The sequence below is a fragment of the Arachis ipaensis genome, chromosome B6 (assembly GCF_059453495.1).
Source record: "Arachis ipaensis isolate K30076 ecotype BB chromosome B6, ASM5945349v1, whole genome shotgun sequence".
Taxonomy (NCBI): Eukaryota; Viridiplantae; Streptophyta; class Magnoliopsida; order Fabales; family Fabaceae; genus Arachis; species Arachis ipaensis.
Window position 1 is genome coordinate 141,950,641 of NC_142441.1, and position 15,633 is coordinate 141,966,273.

The window sequence follows — 15,633 nt, forward strand, 5'->3', positions numbered from 1 at the left end:
TAGGTAAAAATGAGCTACCATAAACTAATGAGTAAAAAGACTATTTAATTATAGATAAGACTTAAGAGTGAAAATACATAAAAGGTAGGAGGATGAAAAAATGCTCTAACATAGCAAGACACCAACTCTCTTGAATTAACCATGAGTGAAATGCCAACGAGAAGCACAAACATAATTTTTATTGTATAACAAAGTTTGGCAATAATAATGCTTGATGACGAAGCAATAATAATGCTCGATGACGATGATGATAGTGAAAAAACTCGAAGTGATGACTTTGATCTTGGATTCTTGGGGATTAGATAGATATATATATTTTGCCAATGTTAACTTACCTAGGAGATACTATTTGCTATTTGGATGGTGTTTGAGATTTTAAGTCTTTTGTTACACCTATACCAGTAATTATTTGTTTTTTTTTTGTTTATATTATACATGACTGATAATGAATTATGCTGATGTTTTTGTGAATTATTAATCTAAAAAGTTATTTTATTAATAGTATAATATTAGATTATATTATGTTTTATGAATTATATAATTCGGTAAGATTTGTGATTTACAATTAAAAATTTGATTAAGAGATTTAATTCTTGATTTGTATTTCGTCTATCTTAATTCAATCATGAAAATAGTTTAGAGGATGATCAAACTAAACCATTTGAAAGAGGGCTCAATTTTATCGAAATGGAAACTATATGTGTGTTTTTCTTGGATATGGAAGCATGGTGTACTAGACGTATATGTGGGACAGTTTTTTGGTAGTGTCACAGAGAAGAACTCGGACCGTGGGTTTTCTTTGTTTCTGCAATTTGCATACGAAATCTCACGGTCCGATTTGTATGATAATGGGAATTAAAATTTTGGGTGAACCAAATCGGACCCTAAGTGTTGTAGAAGCCGCATGGTCCGAGTTCTATGCTATAATTTTGAGAAGAACTCGGACCCTCCGTTTTGAGTGCATATCAAAATTGTTTTGGTGAACTGCAAGCTCAAATCGCATGGTTCGATTGCATTTCTTAAGATTATTTTAATCATGTTAACCTAGTCGAAGGGTGCGAGTTCTATTAAGTGGTCCATATAAAAGTGAGAAGTGAACTCATAACTGATTCGCGTCTTCATCCCGAACTTGAGCGGCTGCCCCTTCTGTTTCTTCTTTCTCGTTGCTTTATTATTTGCTGTTTTAAAGTTGAAGATCTAGTAGCTATTTTTATGTTTTTTTTGGGGGATTCACAGAAATGAGTGATAGAGTGTTACTAAAAGTGTATTATTTTGGTCAGATTTTATTACAAACATCTGAAGGAGTAAAATTTATTTGTGAAAATCCGCTAGATGTTGTTATTCCTTTTATCATCTCATTTGAAGAGCTCAAAGGTGTGATTTGTGAAAAGATTGATTCTGAGAGGGCAAGAAAGATATCCTGTATTCTCTACAGATATCCCGTACAGGTGTTTGGTGGATTTATCCAGTTTCAAACCAAATATGTGACGGACAAAGCGAGCATGCAAGAGATGTTTTCAATGTATATTGAAAACCGGGCTCAGATCTCGTTCATCGAGTTGTATGTTGAGTTTGAACAATCTGAGGCTGACCGGAATATTGTACGGGAAGATTATAATAGTGACAGTGAAGAAGAGTTCGAAAGTAACTACGAGTTTGTTGGTCCAGATGGAAATGAAGATCAAGGTGAGGAAAATACGGCTCCAGATGTGACAGAGGTGGCAAATGCACTCGCAAACGAAGTGCCGTTTGAGGAGCCATCATTCATGCGAGTTTTGGACTTGGAAGCCATGCATGTTCCGGAGTTTCCGGAATATATGATTGCAGGTACGTAAGACGTCGTATTTGAATTTTTTTTAGTCATTTATTGATATAGTTATCAATAAATTAGTATTTATTTGCCATTATTTAATCATGCGTTGATGTCATAGTTCTCAGCATCGAACCGGCGGTCGAGCAGCTCAGGTGACTGAGTCACTGGTTCAACCGCTGGTTCTATGTAAATAACAAAATAAAAAATAACAGGAATGTTAAATAACAAAGTTGAAATGTATGTGTTTTATAACAATAAATATTTTTTTTCACTTATATATGTATAGTATAAGTACTTATTTGGTAATAAGTATATTCTCTCGAACATGATTAGTAACTATTACGTGAGTTTCTAATTATCATTCGCAGTTGATCGATCCCTTCAATGGTTAAAACCCAGTGAACCGGATCGGTTAGGTTCCGGTTCTTTTGGCTTGGCGGTCGAACCGGCATCTCCGTCCGGCCCGTTTTTAATATCTTCTGCTGTTGTTCTTTTTTTAATTAGAGTGACATAGTAACATGTTGTCAGATTTGGATTTATATCATACTAGAGGCAGTGACTGTAGATGTACCCATATTATTGGTTTTGAAATATCTCTGTCTTTATTTGATTTTTCCTATGGTGGTTGTCAATTGCAGAGATTCCTATTGTCGCAGATGGTGAATTTGCCGTCGGTATGGAGTTCAGTTCCAAGGAAGCTGTTATTAAGGCAATAAAGGATTATACCATACGACGAAGCGTTGACTACCGGGTGTATGAGTCTGAGCCATTGACATTTTATGCGAAGTGTACGCAGTACGGGTCCGGGTGTGATTGGCTTATCAGGGTTAGCATGATCAGCAGGAAGTACTGTTGGGTTATAAGGAGGTATAATGGTAGTCACACCTGTACCAGAGCCACCATTTCACAAGATCATTCGAAGCTGGATTCTATCACAATTGCGGAAGCGATAAAGCCATTGGTTGAGGCTGACCCCTCCTTAAAGGTAAAGTCGGTTATAGCAGAAGTGCAATCGAAGTTCAACTACACTGTCAGTTACCGGAAAGCATGGTTGGCTAAACAAAGGGCGGTAGAAAAAATATTTGGAGGTTGGGAGGCATCGTTTGAAGCGTTGTCTATATGGTTCGAGGCCATGTGTCATAAGGATCCATCAGCTGTTGTCCATTTTGAGACTATGCCTGCATATCAAGGCGATGAGTTGGTGGGTGATATTCAAGTACTGCATCGAGTATTTTGGAGTTATTACCCCTGTATTAGGGCATTCAGACATTGTAAGCCAATTGTCCAGGTGGATGGGACTCACTTGTATGGAAAGTATAAGGGTTGTCTACTAGTGGCAGTTTCACAGGATGGCAACAACAATATCGTCCCAATTGCGTTTGCTATTGTGGAGGGAGAGACTTCTGATGCATGGCACTTCTTCCTTAGTAACCTTCGTCAGCATGTTGTCACTTGGGATGGTGTGGGTCTAATATCCGACCGACACGAATCCATCAATGCAGCTGTGGAACGCAGTAACGGAGCTTGGTCACCTCCTAGAGCTTTTCATATGTTCTGCATCAGGCATATAAAGTCGAATTTTCTGCGAAAATTCAAGGCACTGTACCTCCAAAAATTGGTCGTCAACATTGGTAACCATTTACTAAATTTAAGTAACTTATTAACAGAAATAACCTTCAATATTTGTTTCGACATCTATAATTATTCTTTTTTTTGTTGCTATCCTCTAGGATATTCGAGGACGGTGCGGGAGTACGAAGTACGTTACCAGCAATTACGGGAACGGGGGGAAGCGTATACAAACTGGTTAAACCGAATTCCTCGCGAACAGTACGCATTGGCATTTGATGGTGGATACCGATGGGGTCACATGACAACGAATCTAGTGGAATGCATCAATTCAGTGTTGAAGGGTGCACGCAATCTTCCCATTACTGCTCTTGTCAAGGCAACATTCTACAGGCTAAACGAGCTGTTCACCAGAAGAGCGGAGGCAGAAGCGCGGATTAATGCTGGCCATGTGTTCTCCGAAGTCGTGACCTCGAAGTTGCATGCAAACCAACTTGCATCAGGAAACATTCAGGTCAGTTGCTTTGACCGGCAGAATGAGGTCTTTGAGGTGCGTGAGATGCCAAGCAGACTGGAGTTTGCAGTCGATCTACGTGGCTTTTGATGTGACTGTGATGAGTTCCAGGTGGACCGGATCCCCTGCAGACATGTGTTCGCATGTTGTGCCAACCAGTGACTGGATTGGAAACTGTATGTGCATGATGTGTATAAGATGGACCAAGTTCGGCGGGTGTACCGAGCAAGATTTAGGCTACTAGGTAACCCGACGACATGGCCTGCGTACAACGGTCCTCGCTTCGTACCGAATCCGTATTTGAGACGAGTCTCGAAAGGGCGCCCCAGGATGACGCGCTTCTTGAATGAGATGGACATGCGAATGTTACGTCGTCCTAGGCGATGTACGCTATGTGGAGCTGAGGGACACAGTCGTAGTAGATGCCGTCAGTCAGCTGGTACAAATGCCGACGGTGCTCAGTAGGTTCACATTATGGTAGGTGTAGAGCGGCACTAGTATGGCATGGGTTGTCCATTTGAGGTAACTTGACCTGATATGTGTAACATTGTATAAAATCACTCGAAATCTCACCACTATGTTACATTGTATAACGGTTTTAATTTGTTTTTATTTTAAAACAGTTTTTATTTTTGAGTTTTTATAATTTATTTGGTAGTTTATATCTATTATTTTAATGTATACCACATGTATGTATTAAAAAATAAAACGGATACGTATCACAAAAATATATTATAATTTGCGTACTTGTTGAACCGGCCGGTCCGGTTCACAGGTTTTCTGATTGAACCGGCCGGTCCGGTTCACAAGTTTTCTAATTGAACTAGTCGGTCCGGTTCATATTTTTTCTGATTGAACTGGCATGTTCGGTTCACAGGTTTTCTAATTGAACCGGCTAGTCCGGTTCACAGGTATTCTGATTGAACCAGCCGGTCCAGTTCACAGGTTTTCTAATTGAACCGGCCGGTCCGGTCCAATTTTTACATCAGTACGTATACGATACCTGTAGCTTGTTATAATATGATCTCAATTGTCCAACTGAGGTATATTGACATGATATCTATAGCAATATACTCAGATTTTATGAAACCTTAATACATAGTCCAGATCAATAATAATACCTGAATAGGGTCATTAATGCATAAATACTCTAAACATACAATAGAAATCTTACCATAGTCCATCTCAGTAATTCATAATGTCCAACATATGCAAATTAGTCTAAACACAGTCCAGGTGATTAATACTTAAATAAATAATTTACACCACAACTACTTTCTCATGGCCCACTTCACATCCTTGACAAAATTCTTGCATTTCTTGGCCGCCTTTTTGAAGACAGATAGAGTGTAGCGACTAGTGCTGCGACGTGGTGGATCAATCCTCAGATTGTAACCTTTGGAGGTTTCATCCGGAGTGCGTGCCTGACTTGTATACAATTTATAAAAAATAATTAAATGTAGTACATCAGGTAATCAAAGCAAGACATATACCACATATCATTTACTAAAAATCAAACATAGATGCCAATTATGAACAAAAAATAAATAAGTAATCGAACATGTAAAGTAAAATACAAAACATAATACCATCATTACGAGATTCCTCATACTCATCGAACTCCTCTATTTCATCATCCTCATGATCGTCCTCGTCATCCGGGTCATCTACTAGATACGCATCGGTCTCTTTCTCGAGTGTGTTAGCATTTTTCTCAATCAGTCCCATGGAAACACGGTTAGGGTTCTGACTAAAAAAAGCTTCGCGTCCACCGTCACTCCTACTAGAGTCAACCGACACAAACCCCCCAGAAGCAACCGATGAGGTATGGCCCGGGTACCTCGCATCCAATGAATACCTACCTGCCATGAACTCAGGCTGATGTCCATATTGTGATAGTCCAGGATCTGCAGACATCAACCCAAGCAACTGGCTAAAAGAACCTCCTTCTCCTGTTTCAAACTGTGAGGTTCCCCAATATTGTTGACTTATTGAAACTGATGGGGGGAACTGTGACTGAGGTACATACTGGCTTGAGGACTGAGGTTGTTCTTCTGGAATCGGGTTTGGAGGTAATATATGCGGCGAATGTGGCTCTTGTCCTTCATTGTCATCATCCATATCCTGACTACCCTCATCGGTATCCTGATTATCCTCATCCAAATCCTGATCACCCTCATCCATATCCTGATCACCTTCATCATTATCTTGACCCACAAGATTTGACAAGTTCAAGTGGTCCCCATATTTTGATCGGTACCAATGCATGTAACTATCTAGTAGATGATATGAAGGCATGGGAAGCTCAGATAGAACGTAGTTATACTTGTTTGACCAATGCATCACCCAAATTGAATGACTCGGTGCCGTGGCCCAATTAAGATTCTTGGGACCAGTCAGGGTTTCTCCATGCGCCTTGTCTAGATTCCGCTCCTGACTAGGTAGTCCCTGAACAAAACCAAACTGTCGCCTAAACCTATCGGTAGCATGCCACTCGATACATTCAAATGATACCAACGGAACTGTAGCACTCCAGACAACCGACTGCATGTAGATTTCAGGAGGAATGATGTTCGGATCCACGCGATCCACAACATAAGCAACCCAAACAAATTGGAAAAAATAAAGGAACCTCATGATCACAATCCACAATGCCAATTACAATAACAATGCTGTATAATTATGTCTCAGACCCTAAACCGAAAACTAATACTTCTTTAATTAAAACACACCTGCCCTTCCTGAAGTTCGTCAAATGCCTTCCTAAAGTGAGCTAACTTCAGATATCTATATCGTCGGTCACCACGCTCCCAGTTCCGCCACCTAATATGATATATTCAATTACCTCAACTAGCATTAACTGAATCTTAAATATCAAGATACGGGTACATTGTAACAAATTATTACCTGTTTGCTAGCGGAAAACTTCAGGGTTCCCTAGGTAGTGGCGATAGATATGGCAGCCTGATCCAAGCCCAACAGCGTAGAAGTGTTAGTGGACCATCTATTTCCTTGCAGTTAAAACGAGATGCCCGGCATAATGCCCTGTAGAGGTGTGCTAGGCATACCGCTCCCCAACTATACTGACCAATACTAACAAAATCATGTAGCAAGGGTAGAAATTTCCAATGCACACCTGCCCCAGACTTATCCCCAAACAAGATCGTCCCGATCAGCAACATAATATGGCACCTCACATACCTCTGTATACTGATATCATCAGTCAACTCTAAATTTTCTTTTAGATCCCGCAGCCAGGTAAGTTTTATGCAACTACCTCTACAATCCGACTTACGCGGTGCAACTCCAAATTGAATCAAACACTCCGCCTTCAACGCTTCAAAACTGCTCATTGTCATCCCTGTGACTGGAAGACCATCCGTGGAAAGACCAAGAGTTAGAGCCACATCTTCAAGAGTCACGGCACATTCACCAATGGGAAGGTGAAACGTATGTGTTTCCGGGTGCCAACGTTCAACTAGAGCATTCACCAATGCTTTCTGACACTGCACTACCCCAATCTGCGATGCATGATAGAAACCGGTAAGTCGTAAAAGGTCCTCCGCCCTATTGTTGTACCGATCCGGAGGAACTGGGTGATTACAAGTCAACATTCTTAATTTCTGCAAAAAAGATAACAAATTCATAGTCAGCTCATTAACAATTACTATATGACTATCATGAATCATTTTACTAAATCCTTTTAACTCTAATTATCCTTACTTCTAAAATTAATTATTAAGCCTTAATTTTATTCACAACTAACAACTAATGAAAATAATTATCAATGCAAAAATTCTTAATCAAAATTCTGAAGTTACAATATCTACCATAATATGTTATAGTAATTACTGATTTATTATCATTGAAACATTATTTCCTCAACTATCAAAAAATATTATTAACCGGTATCCTTCATTTTTGTTACAACGGTAAGAACAACTAACTTGCTAATAATGATGATTAGAACTAACAAAATTTAAATATCCTCATGATAAAAAGTACCGTGCTTTAGTAAAAATAATTCCACTAATCATTCAGTAAGCACTAACAATTTCTCATAATAACAATAATGTTTAACTTCATCCGTAACATTTATAGTAAAAAAATTTTAAAAATTTTTAGAAAATTTTAAAAAATTTACACGGTTTCTTCCAATTATAATAATAATAATAAAATTTAATAAAAAAAAACCAAAAAATGTCAAATTCTCTCTTAAAAAACAACTACCTTTCGGTTCTGTTTACATTTTTGTAATAACAACAAACCAGCAAGCATCATAATAGTAATAACAAATTTCCTAATAATAATATTTATAATAAAAAATTAGGAAAAAAAAAATTCAGACACATTTTTATAAATATCTAACAAATACAGAGATATCCTAATAATCATTCTATTTATATTTCTAACTTGCATTTCTAACAATAATCATAATAATTATAATAATTATAAATATCAAAAATTTATAAAAATAAAAAAAATCAGATAATAATAAAATTTAATAAAAAATTACAAAAAAAGTTACATTGTCTCCTAAAAATAGCTACCGCAGTTCTGTTTAAATTTTTGTAATAACAACAAACCAGCAAACATAATAGTAATAACAAATTTCCTAATAATAATATTTATAATAAAAAATTAGAAAAAAATTTAAGACAGCTTTTTAAAAATATCTAACCATTACGGAGATATCCTAATAATCATTCTATTTATATTTCTAACTTGCATTTCTAACAATAATCATAATAATTATATTTCTAACAATAATAATTATAAATATAAAAAATTTACAAAATTTAAAAATAAAACTTACATAATCAGAATGACTAAGATAATGAATAATATGAAGCTCAGGTCGATCAACATCTTTAAATTTATTTTTTTTTGGCATGTTCTTCTTTCTTCAAGCAAGTAGCTTTCAGAACTATGATGAAAGGAGAGGAAGAAGAAGGAGCTGAGAGTGAAGTTGAGAGTGAAATGTCACAATGAGTTAATTCGGATGGTGAGAGTAGGTAAGTTGGCTTCGTTTGGTTTTAGGGCACCGCTTCTGCGAGCCAACCCTGCGCGACGCGTGTCCAGGCAAGAGAAGAAATCGGACCGTGCGTTTGGTTACACGCAAATCGGATGGTCCGTGTGGGAGTCGCATATCGCAGGGTCCGAGTAGCTGGTCCTCCCCTACTCGCAGGGTCCGAGTGCCTCCTCCTAGCCAACTCGCAGGGTCCGATTAGTTTTGCCACTGACACCACAAAAATGTTTAGCACACACCTCTCCCATATCAGCGTCTACCTCCATTCATGCAACCATATGTAAATTAAAAAGCGTTGAAAGAGAAGCTTTTTTTTCTCTTACATAAAATACCTAGCTAACCAGAAAAAAGAGACACGTGTTTCATGCTTTTTTTTTGGTAAGGAAATAAAAGAAAAAACAGTGAAAAAGAAAAGATTTCCAACGTTGTTATTTTTTTTTTGTATACTCCAACTAGGGATGACAATACCACCCGAACTCGCGGGTACCCATTTCCGCTCCTACCCGTTCGGGACGGGTTTTTAGCGGGACGGGTTCTTGGGAGGGGTGGGGTGGGGTACCCGCGAATTTTGGTAATACCCGCCCTTACCCGTCCCGCTATATATATAATATATGTAAAATAATTAGTAAATGATTAATAATATTGTATTATATTAAAATTTTTACTTTAATTTATGTTATGTATGTGATGATGGTTATATAAATTTTAAAATTTAGTTTTATTTATTGGATTTTTATAATTATAAGAGCGGGTAGGGGCGGGACGGGTACCCCGTTAGGGTTCAACATTTTACTACCCGCGAGTAAAAACAGGACAAATTCTATGCGACTTGTTATACGGAAGAGCGAAATCGGGTAAAGTAAAAATCCGTCCCTATCCGCCTCGTTGCCACCCCTAACTCTAACGTTGTTATTAAAAGTCTCTCGCAATATAAGAATCAAGTTTTTTGCTGCAAAAACTAGTTAATTAACCCAATAGATGTGATACACTTTATGTACATCATATGTGTACCTTTTACCTATTAGTTGGCCCATAAATAATTTTTTTTTTATGTTTTTTTGAAATATGATATGTTTTGGTAATCTCTATCCAATTTTTTTAGTGACAATAGAAGTCTGCAATAATGACTCTAATTTCAATTTGAGATATTTTTATATTATTATATTTAAACATAATTAATAAATAAAATTTTTTTTAAGATATTTAAATATAAAATTATTTTTTATTTTTTTATAAAATTTTAAAATAAAAAATAATTTAAACAAAAAAATTTAAAAATTCACCCAAACAAATCCTATAAACTGTGGTTATGTTTGATTCATAGTTCAACCTCTATAATCTTTAAATATTTTATTTAACTCATTTATCATAGGAAAAAAAAAAGAAAAATAATACAAGCAATGAACAGAAGCATCTATTGATAAGAATAATATAACTTCCAAAATATTGTAATATAAGATAACTAATACAAAAAAATTAAAGAATTCCATGATAAATTACATAGTTAGAACTAATTGATGTTCATCAACCTATAAAAAAACTTTAACTCATAATCCCATCTACAATATTCACACGAGTCAATAACAATATCATCGTCGTCATCATCATGTAGTGTCCATCGTCCTTTTTTCACTCTCCATCCTTTGCATGTGTTTTTGAAGGGACACAAAGGTAAGTTTTTATTTAGCCTACTAATAACCATTCCATTGTTTTTCCATGTTATTATTCTAACGAATTCTTCTACATTTTTTCTTGTTTTTATAACACACTTAGACTCTCTCAAAAAACGTAAATGCTGTAATCCTAATTCGATCAACTTTTCTTGTCTTGATGAACACAACAAGATCATGCCGTACACATATTTTGCTTCTTTATGACCCTCTTTAGCCGCCATATCCAAAAGTCTAAGACCTTCTGCGTTCTCATTCCCTAAGTATTCTCGCAACCCTTCTCTATACAAGCTCTCTGTGTTTTGATTCTCCTTGCAACGCTTCAAGAATGATAATTCTTTATCATTGGAAGACCTTGGGATGAAAGAGAGTTTGTCCAGAGAGACTCGTCGATAAACATAGTTGTCTTCCGCAGCTTCAAGAAGATCCTTGCAACTCTTCTTCACGTTGTGGAGGTCAATGAATGAATGAGAGGCTACACTTGCAACTATCTCTACTAATAATTCTTTCGGGAGCGATTTTATGGTTGAAGAAGAGGATGATCCACTCTTCTTCTTAAACGTTGATCTTTGCATGTTCTTGTTTATGCTCCTCATTGTTTTGAAATTGTGTGTTTTGAAGTTTGTGTTGTGTTCTATTTATAGTAGATGATGTGATTATTATTCTTAAAAATTAACGTAATAATTTATTTAAAGATAGAATGGTTTTAAAAATTAAAAAGATTTAGATAGATTTGATAAATTAAGAAAGATTCTTTACAATATTATGCAAAATAAAAAAAGTGATTCTTCTTTGTGTTAATTAAAGATATCAAATTATATTTATGAAAGCAATATGATACGTCAGATTAGTTAAGGGAGAAAACAATATTTTGGAAAAAGAAAAAGCAATACATACAGATAACACAAAAAGATAACTTAAGAGAAAAAAAAAAAAGGAATATATATGATTTTTAAATAAATAATTTATAAATATGACCATATGGGGGTTTAATATTAATTATCATTTTTTTTTATCTTTACCACACATATTTTCAAAATTCATCCAATAAAACCCTAATTTCTTCCCGTGTAAACTTACTACATGCCCCGCTCTATCCACAGAGCCACCACCACCTACTCCACTCTTCTCTGGTCTTCGCCGTCGCCGTTGCCGTCCAGCTCAGTTCTCGCTGCCGATCTCTGCCCATCACCCTCGTTCTTAGCTCCTCTCTCCCCGTCGTTCATTCGCAGTATCCCTCTTCTCTCTTCGAGTCGTTCGTTATCAGCCTCAGTACGCCGTCGTTCTCTCTGCCGTCGTCGTGGCACCCGCGGGCATGGTCGTTCTCACTCCTCAGCGGCGTCATCCTTAGCAGGCAACGAGCGATGGCGTGGATCTCAGCGAGTTGAGCGTCGTCGTCAGCACCGTGGTGCTCCCTCTCCCCCTTCATCCTCCACTTCCAGAGTTCCAATGCAGTCTCAGCCTCAGGTATAAATTTGCTCCATTGATTTCATTTTTTTTGTTCCCTTTATGTTCTTGTTGTATGAATCTGCTTCATTGAACTCATTCAAAAACTTTTCTGTTCTACGTATTTTTTGTTAAGGTTTGTTATATGAATTTGTTTCATTGACTTCATTCAATTGTTTTTTTTGTTCTGTTTATTTGGTTGTTTGAATTTTTTTTTTTTTGGGTTTTGTTTATGAGGGTTAAAAAATTTGGAATTTGTTTTTATGAGAATTATTTCAATTCTGTGTGTATGGTTCTGTTCATGATGTTCTAGTTCTATTTTTTATTTGTTACTACTGAAACGGATAACAGTTGAAAGTAAGAATCAATAGCACCTTTTCTCTTTCTTCTATTGCTTCAGTTTTACGCAGAGAATATGGGATTTTAGATGTTTTCTATAAGGGTTCTTTGTGCTGTAACAAAACTTAACTTATTACTTGAGATTAGTTTACTTGTCAAGCAGATCAAGTCCTGGTGTAGAAGTTAAAATTCATTTCACTTCCTGTAAAGTATATTAGATGTACCTCTCTACTGTTAAGGATGCCAAATTCTTCTGTTTGCATCAGAAAATAAATGTTAATATGTTTTATTCAAAATCTAAACTAGTGATTTTGATGTCTTGTGTTTCTTCCTGGCTATGCTTGCAGGAAACTTCATCTGCTTATTATATATTGCAGCAGTATACTGCCTCTGGAGGGCAGAAGTTGCAGAACTCAATAAGAAATGCATATGCAATGTGAAGGGTGAGGATGGTAGCTTCCGAGTTTGAAACTGCAACTAGAGTAGTGAAAAACCGGAATGCCTCTAGGTGCGTGGAGTCCGGTGGATTTGTGCTCTGGCAGATGAAACAAAAATGGGCATTCTGTGGTAACCCTTTTCAGGTTTGGGGAGATGGCTATGAGCCATACCAAAACAAAAATGGAAGAGGCGTGGACAATTGAAGAGGTTGCATTCAATGTCCCAGGTCTCTCAGTAGATTGCTTCATTTCCCCAGTAGATTTGAGGACAGGTTCTGTCAGTTAAGCATTGGAGAAATCTCATAATTGCAGTGTTGATAATATGATTTGGAAGATGGAAATCTAACAATGCGGTTAGGAACATCATCAATTCAGGCCAATTGTTAATAGCAGTCACTAGTTTTTTTTACTACTAACGTCTAGAATTTGATGTACACATCATATCTTTTCTAATATATATGAATTTCGTTTGTATTTTGATGCTGTTTGTTATTACTTCTCAGAAAATGAAATGTACACACTCCATTGATTATCAATTCAAGAAGTTTATGCATTGTTCACAATAATCATAAATGACTTGCTTACAAGCCCATATGGTATTAGTGTATTAGCATGTTGCCGGAATCTTTGTTTAGTTAATTTTATAGAAAGATGAAGGCTTTTTTATATAAATAAATAATAAAAATATATTATTTACCAAAATACGCACGGATAAAAATTATTCCAAAAATACGCAGGACCAATTCAGGGTGGGCGACGGCGAAATGGAGATTCACTTCAAATCGTGTCCAACGGCCACGAAATGGAGCTAACATCTTCAGAATGCGTGCAGTTCCCCCATTTTGCTCCTGACATGCACGAAATGCCCAATCCAACCCTGGCGCCAATGAGTTGGGCAACATCAGGGGTAGCACCAGCGAGTTGGTGACAAAGGAAATTTGTGTAAGTTGATCTGTGTTGTTTTCTTTGAAGAAAAAAAAAACTAACATGAGTAGGGTATACAGAGCAAATCACATTATTAAATTAGACTGGAGAAAAAAATTAAATGATTCAACCAAAGTTAAAAATATAACATGGATCAACTAGAAATGTATTTTTAAGTAATTCAAATCAAACTAATTCGAATTACAAATTAACAGTAATTCGAAGTTGATCAATTCGAAATATGCAGTTAAAATTTGTACGTAATTCGAACCTACTTGATTCGAATTATGCATGCAGGTTAATCCAGGGTAATTCGAATTACACTAATTCGAATTATAAGGGATGCAATTCAAATTACACTAAACAAATAAAATTATCTAATATATTGGACTAGCTCAATGTTAATCAGATTTTTTATTTCTATTATAAAATATAAAAAATTTTAATTTAAAAAAAATTGTTATTTTTTAGGATTTAATTTTTTTATTGTGTTTTCATAAAGTTTACACAAAATTTACCTATCACATTGACTAAACTTATTTATTTACATAAAGTTTGTTTATAGACTCAACAAACTTGTTTACGTTTTAATACGATTTGAATTGTATTAGTATATTTTTATTTTTAATCAATTTAATTTTATTTAAATAATTAGATTTTTAAATTATAAAATTTGTATTAGTTTGTAATTTAAATTTAAATAGAAACAATTTAAATTAATGATTTATAAAATTGTATATATTCGTATTATTGTGCTCATATGATTGACTATATTTATTCGATTTAGAAAAAATAACAGTATTATTTTAAATAAACAACCGATATTTTTTTTAAAAAAATATAATAAATATAATTAATCATATGAATACAATAATACGAATACATACAATTTTATAAATCATTAATTTAAATTATATCTATCTAAATTTTAAATTACAAACTAATACAAATTTTAAATTTTTTTAGTGTAATTCGAATTATCCTGAGTCAACCTGTATGCGTAATTCAAATCAGGTAGGTTCGAATTACGTACGAATTTTAGCTGTATATTTTGAATTGATCAACTTCGAATTACTGTTTAATAGTGTGATTTGCCTGAGTATACAATCACATATATATTTTTCGAAGCCATTACAAGAAAAAAAAAATTATCAACAACTCCAAAAATTTTAGAGAGAAAGAAGGTGATGACATTGAGAGAAATTTCAGAAAAGAGAATGGAGATATGACTCATTTGGTAAACGGTGCACCATTATTTATATAGGCATAACCAACATCCAACTTCGTTGGCGAATCATCTCGCGTGCGGTACCACTGACTTGGGTTCATTTCGTGGATGCCCCCTTTGCTATGGCCATTTCGCATGCACCGGGAACTAAGTGCCCCCATTTCGTGGACGCCGAGCATGATATGATTGCTGCAGGTGTCAGAAACATTTCGTGGTTGCCAAACACGATTTGAAGTGAATCTCCATTTCGCGGTCGTCTATCTTGAGTTGGTCCTGCGTATTTTTGGAATAATTTTTGTCAGTGCGTATTTTAATAAATAATGTATTTTTATTATTTATTTATATAAAAAAGCCGAAAGATAAAACTACAGAAAAGTGAAAACTCTCTATTGGACATGCATGCTTTTTTAATAATATAACGAAAAATGAAATTATGCACATTGTAACGTACATAAGAATTAAGACTAAGAGGGTGTTGTTTCTTTTTAGTAATTACTGAGGTAGAAGCTGTCATAAGGGAACTGGGAATTGATAATCCATTGAAGTGTTAAATCAATAAGGGGCTAAATAGGCATCTTGATCTTGAAAACCAACCATTTCAACATCTTGGTTATCTTTGCATCGGTGAAATAAGTGGTAATCCCTCTCCTTTAATCCCTTTTAT

At 35.6% G+C, this 15,633-nt stretch overlaps 2 protein-coding genes across 2 annotated transcripts; both read left to right on the plus strand.

Annotated features, from left to right (window-relative positions):
• Nucleotides 1–1,238: 1,238 nt before the first annotated feature.
• LOC107647572 (uncharacterized) lies at nucleotides 1,239–4,361 on the plus strand. Its single transcript, XM_088491107.1, has 3 exons — nucleotides 1,239–1,827; nucleotides 2,452–3,257; nucleotides 4,095–4,361. The coding sequence occupies exons 1-3, from the start codon at nucleotides 1,239–1,241 to the stop codon at nucleotides 4,359–4,361; spliced, it is 1,662 nt and encodes a 553-aa protein (XP_088347233.1).
• Nucleotides 4,362–11,620: 7,259 nt separating this feature from the next.
• LOC107648477 (uncharacterized) lies at nucleotides 11,621–13,380 on the plus strand. Its single transcript, XM_016352326.3, has 2 exons — nucleotides 11,621–12,062; nucleotides 12,728–13,380. The coding sequence occupies exons 1-2, from the start codon at nucleotides 11,679–11,681 to the stop codon at nucleotides 12,818–12,820; spliced, it is 477 nt and encodes a 158-aa protein (XP_016207812.1). The 5' UTR covers nucleotides 11,621–11,678; the 3' UTR covers nucleotides 12,821–13,380.
• Nucleotides 13,381–15,633: the final 2,253 nt, after the last annotated feature.

Bases quoted from the DNA above. Each gene is read 5' to 3' on its own strand.
- LOC107647572 (XM_088491107.1), top strand. From the start codon at position 1,239: ATGAGTGATAGAGTGTTACTAAAAGTGTATTATTTTGGTCAGATTTTA. The intron at 1,828-2,451 runs GTACGTAAGACG...TGTCAATTGCAG, and splicing joins TCCGGAATATATGATTGCAG to AGATTCCTATTGTCGCAGAT. The intron at 3,258-4,094 runs GTTGTCACTTGG...GATGTGTATAAG, and splicing joins TTAGTAACCTTCGTCAGCAT to ATGGACCAAGTTCGGCGGGT.
- LOC107648477 (XM_016352326.3), top strand. From the start codon at position 11,679: ATGCCCCGCTCTATCCACAGAGCCACCACCACCTACTCCACTCTTCTC. The intron at 12,063-12,727 runs GTATAAATTTGC...CTATGCTTGCAG, and splicing joins CAATGCAGTCTCAGCCTCAG to GAAACTTCATCTGCTTATTA.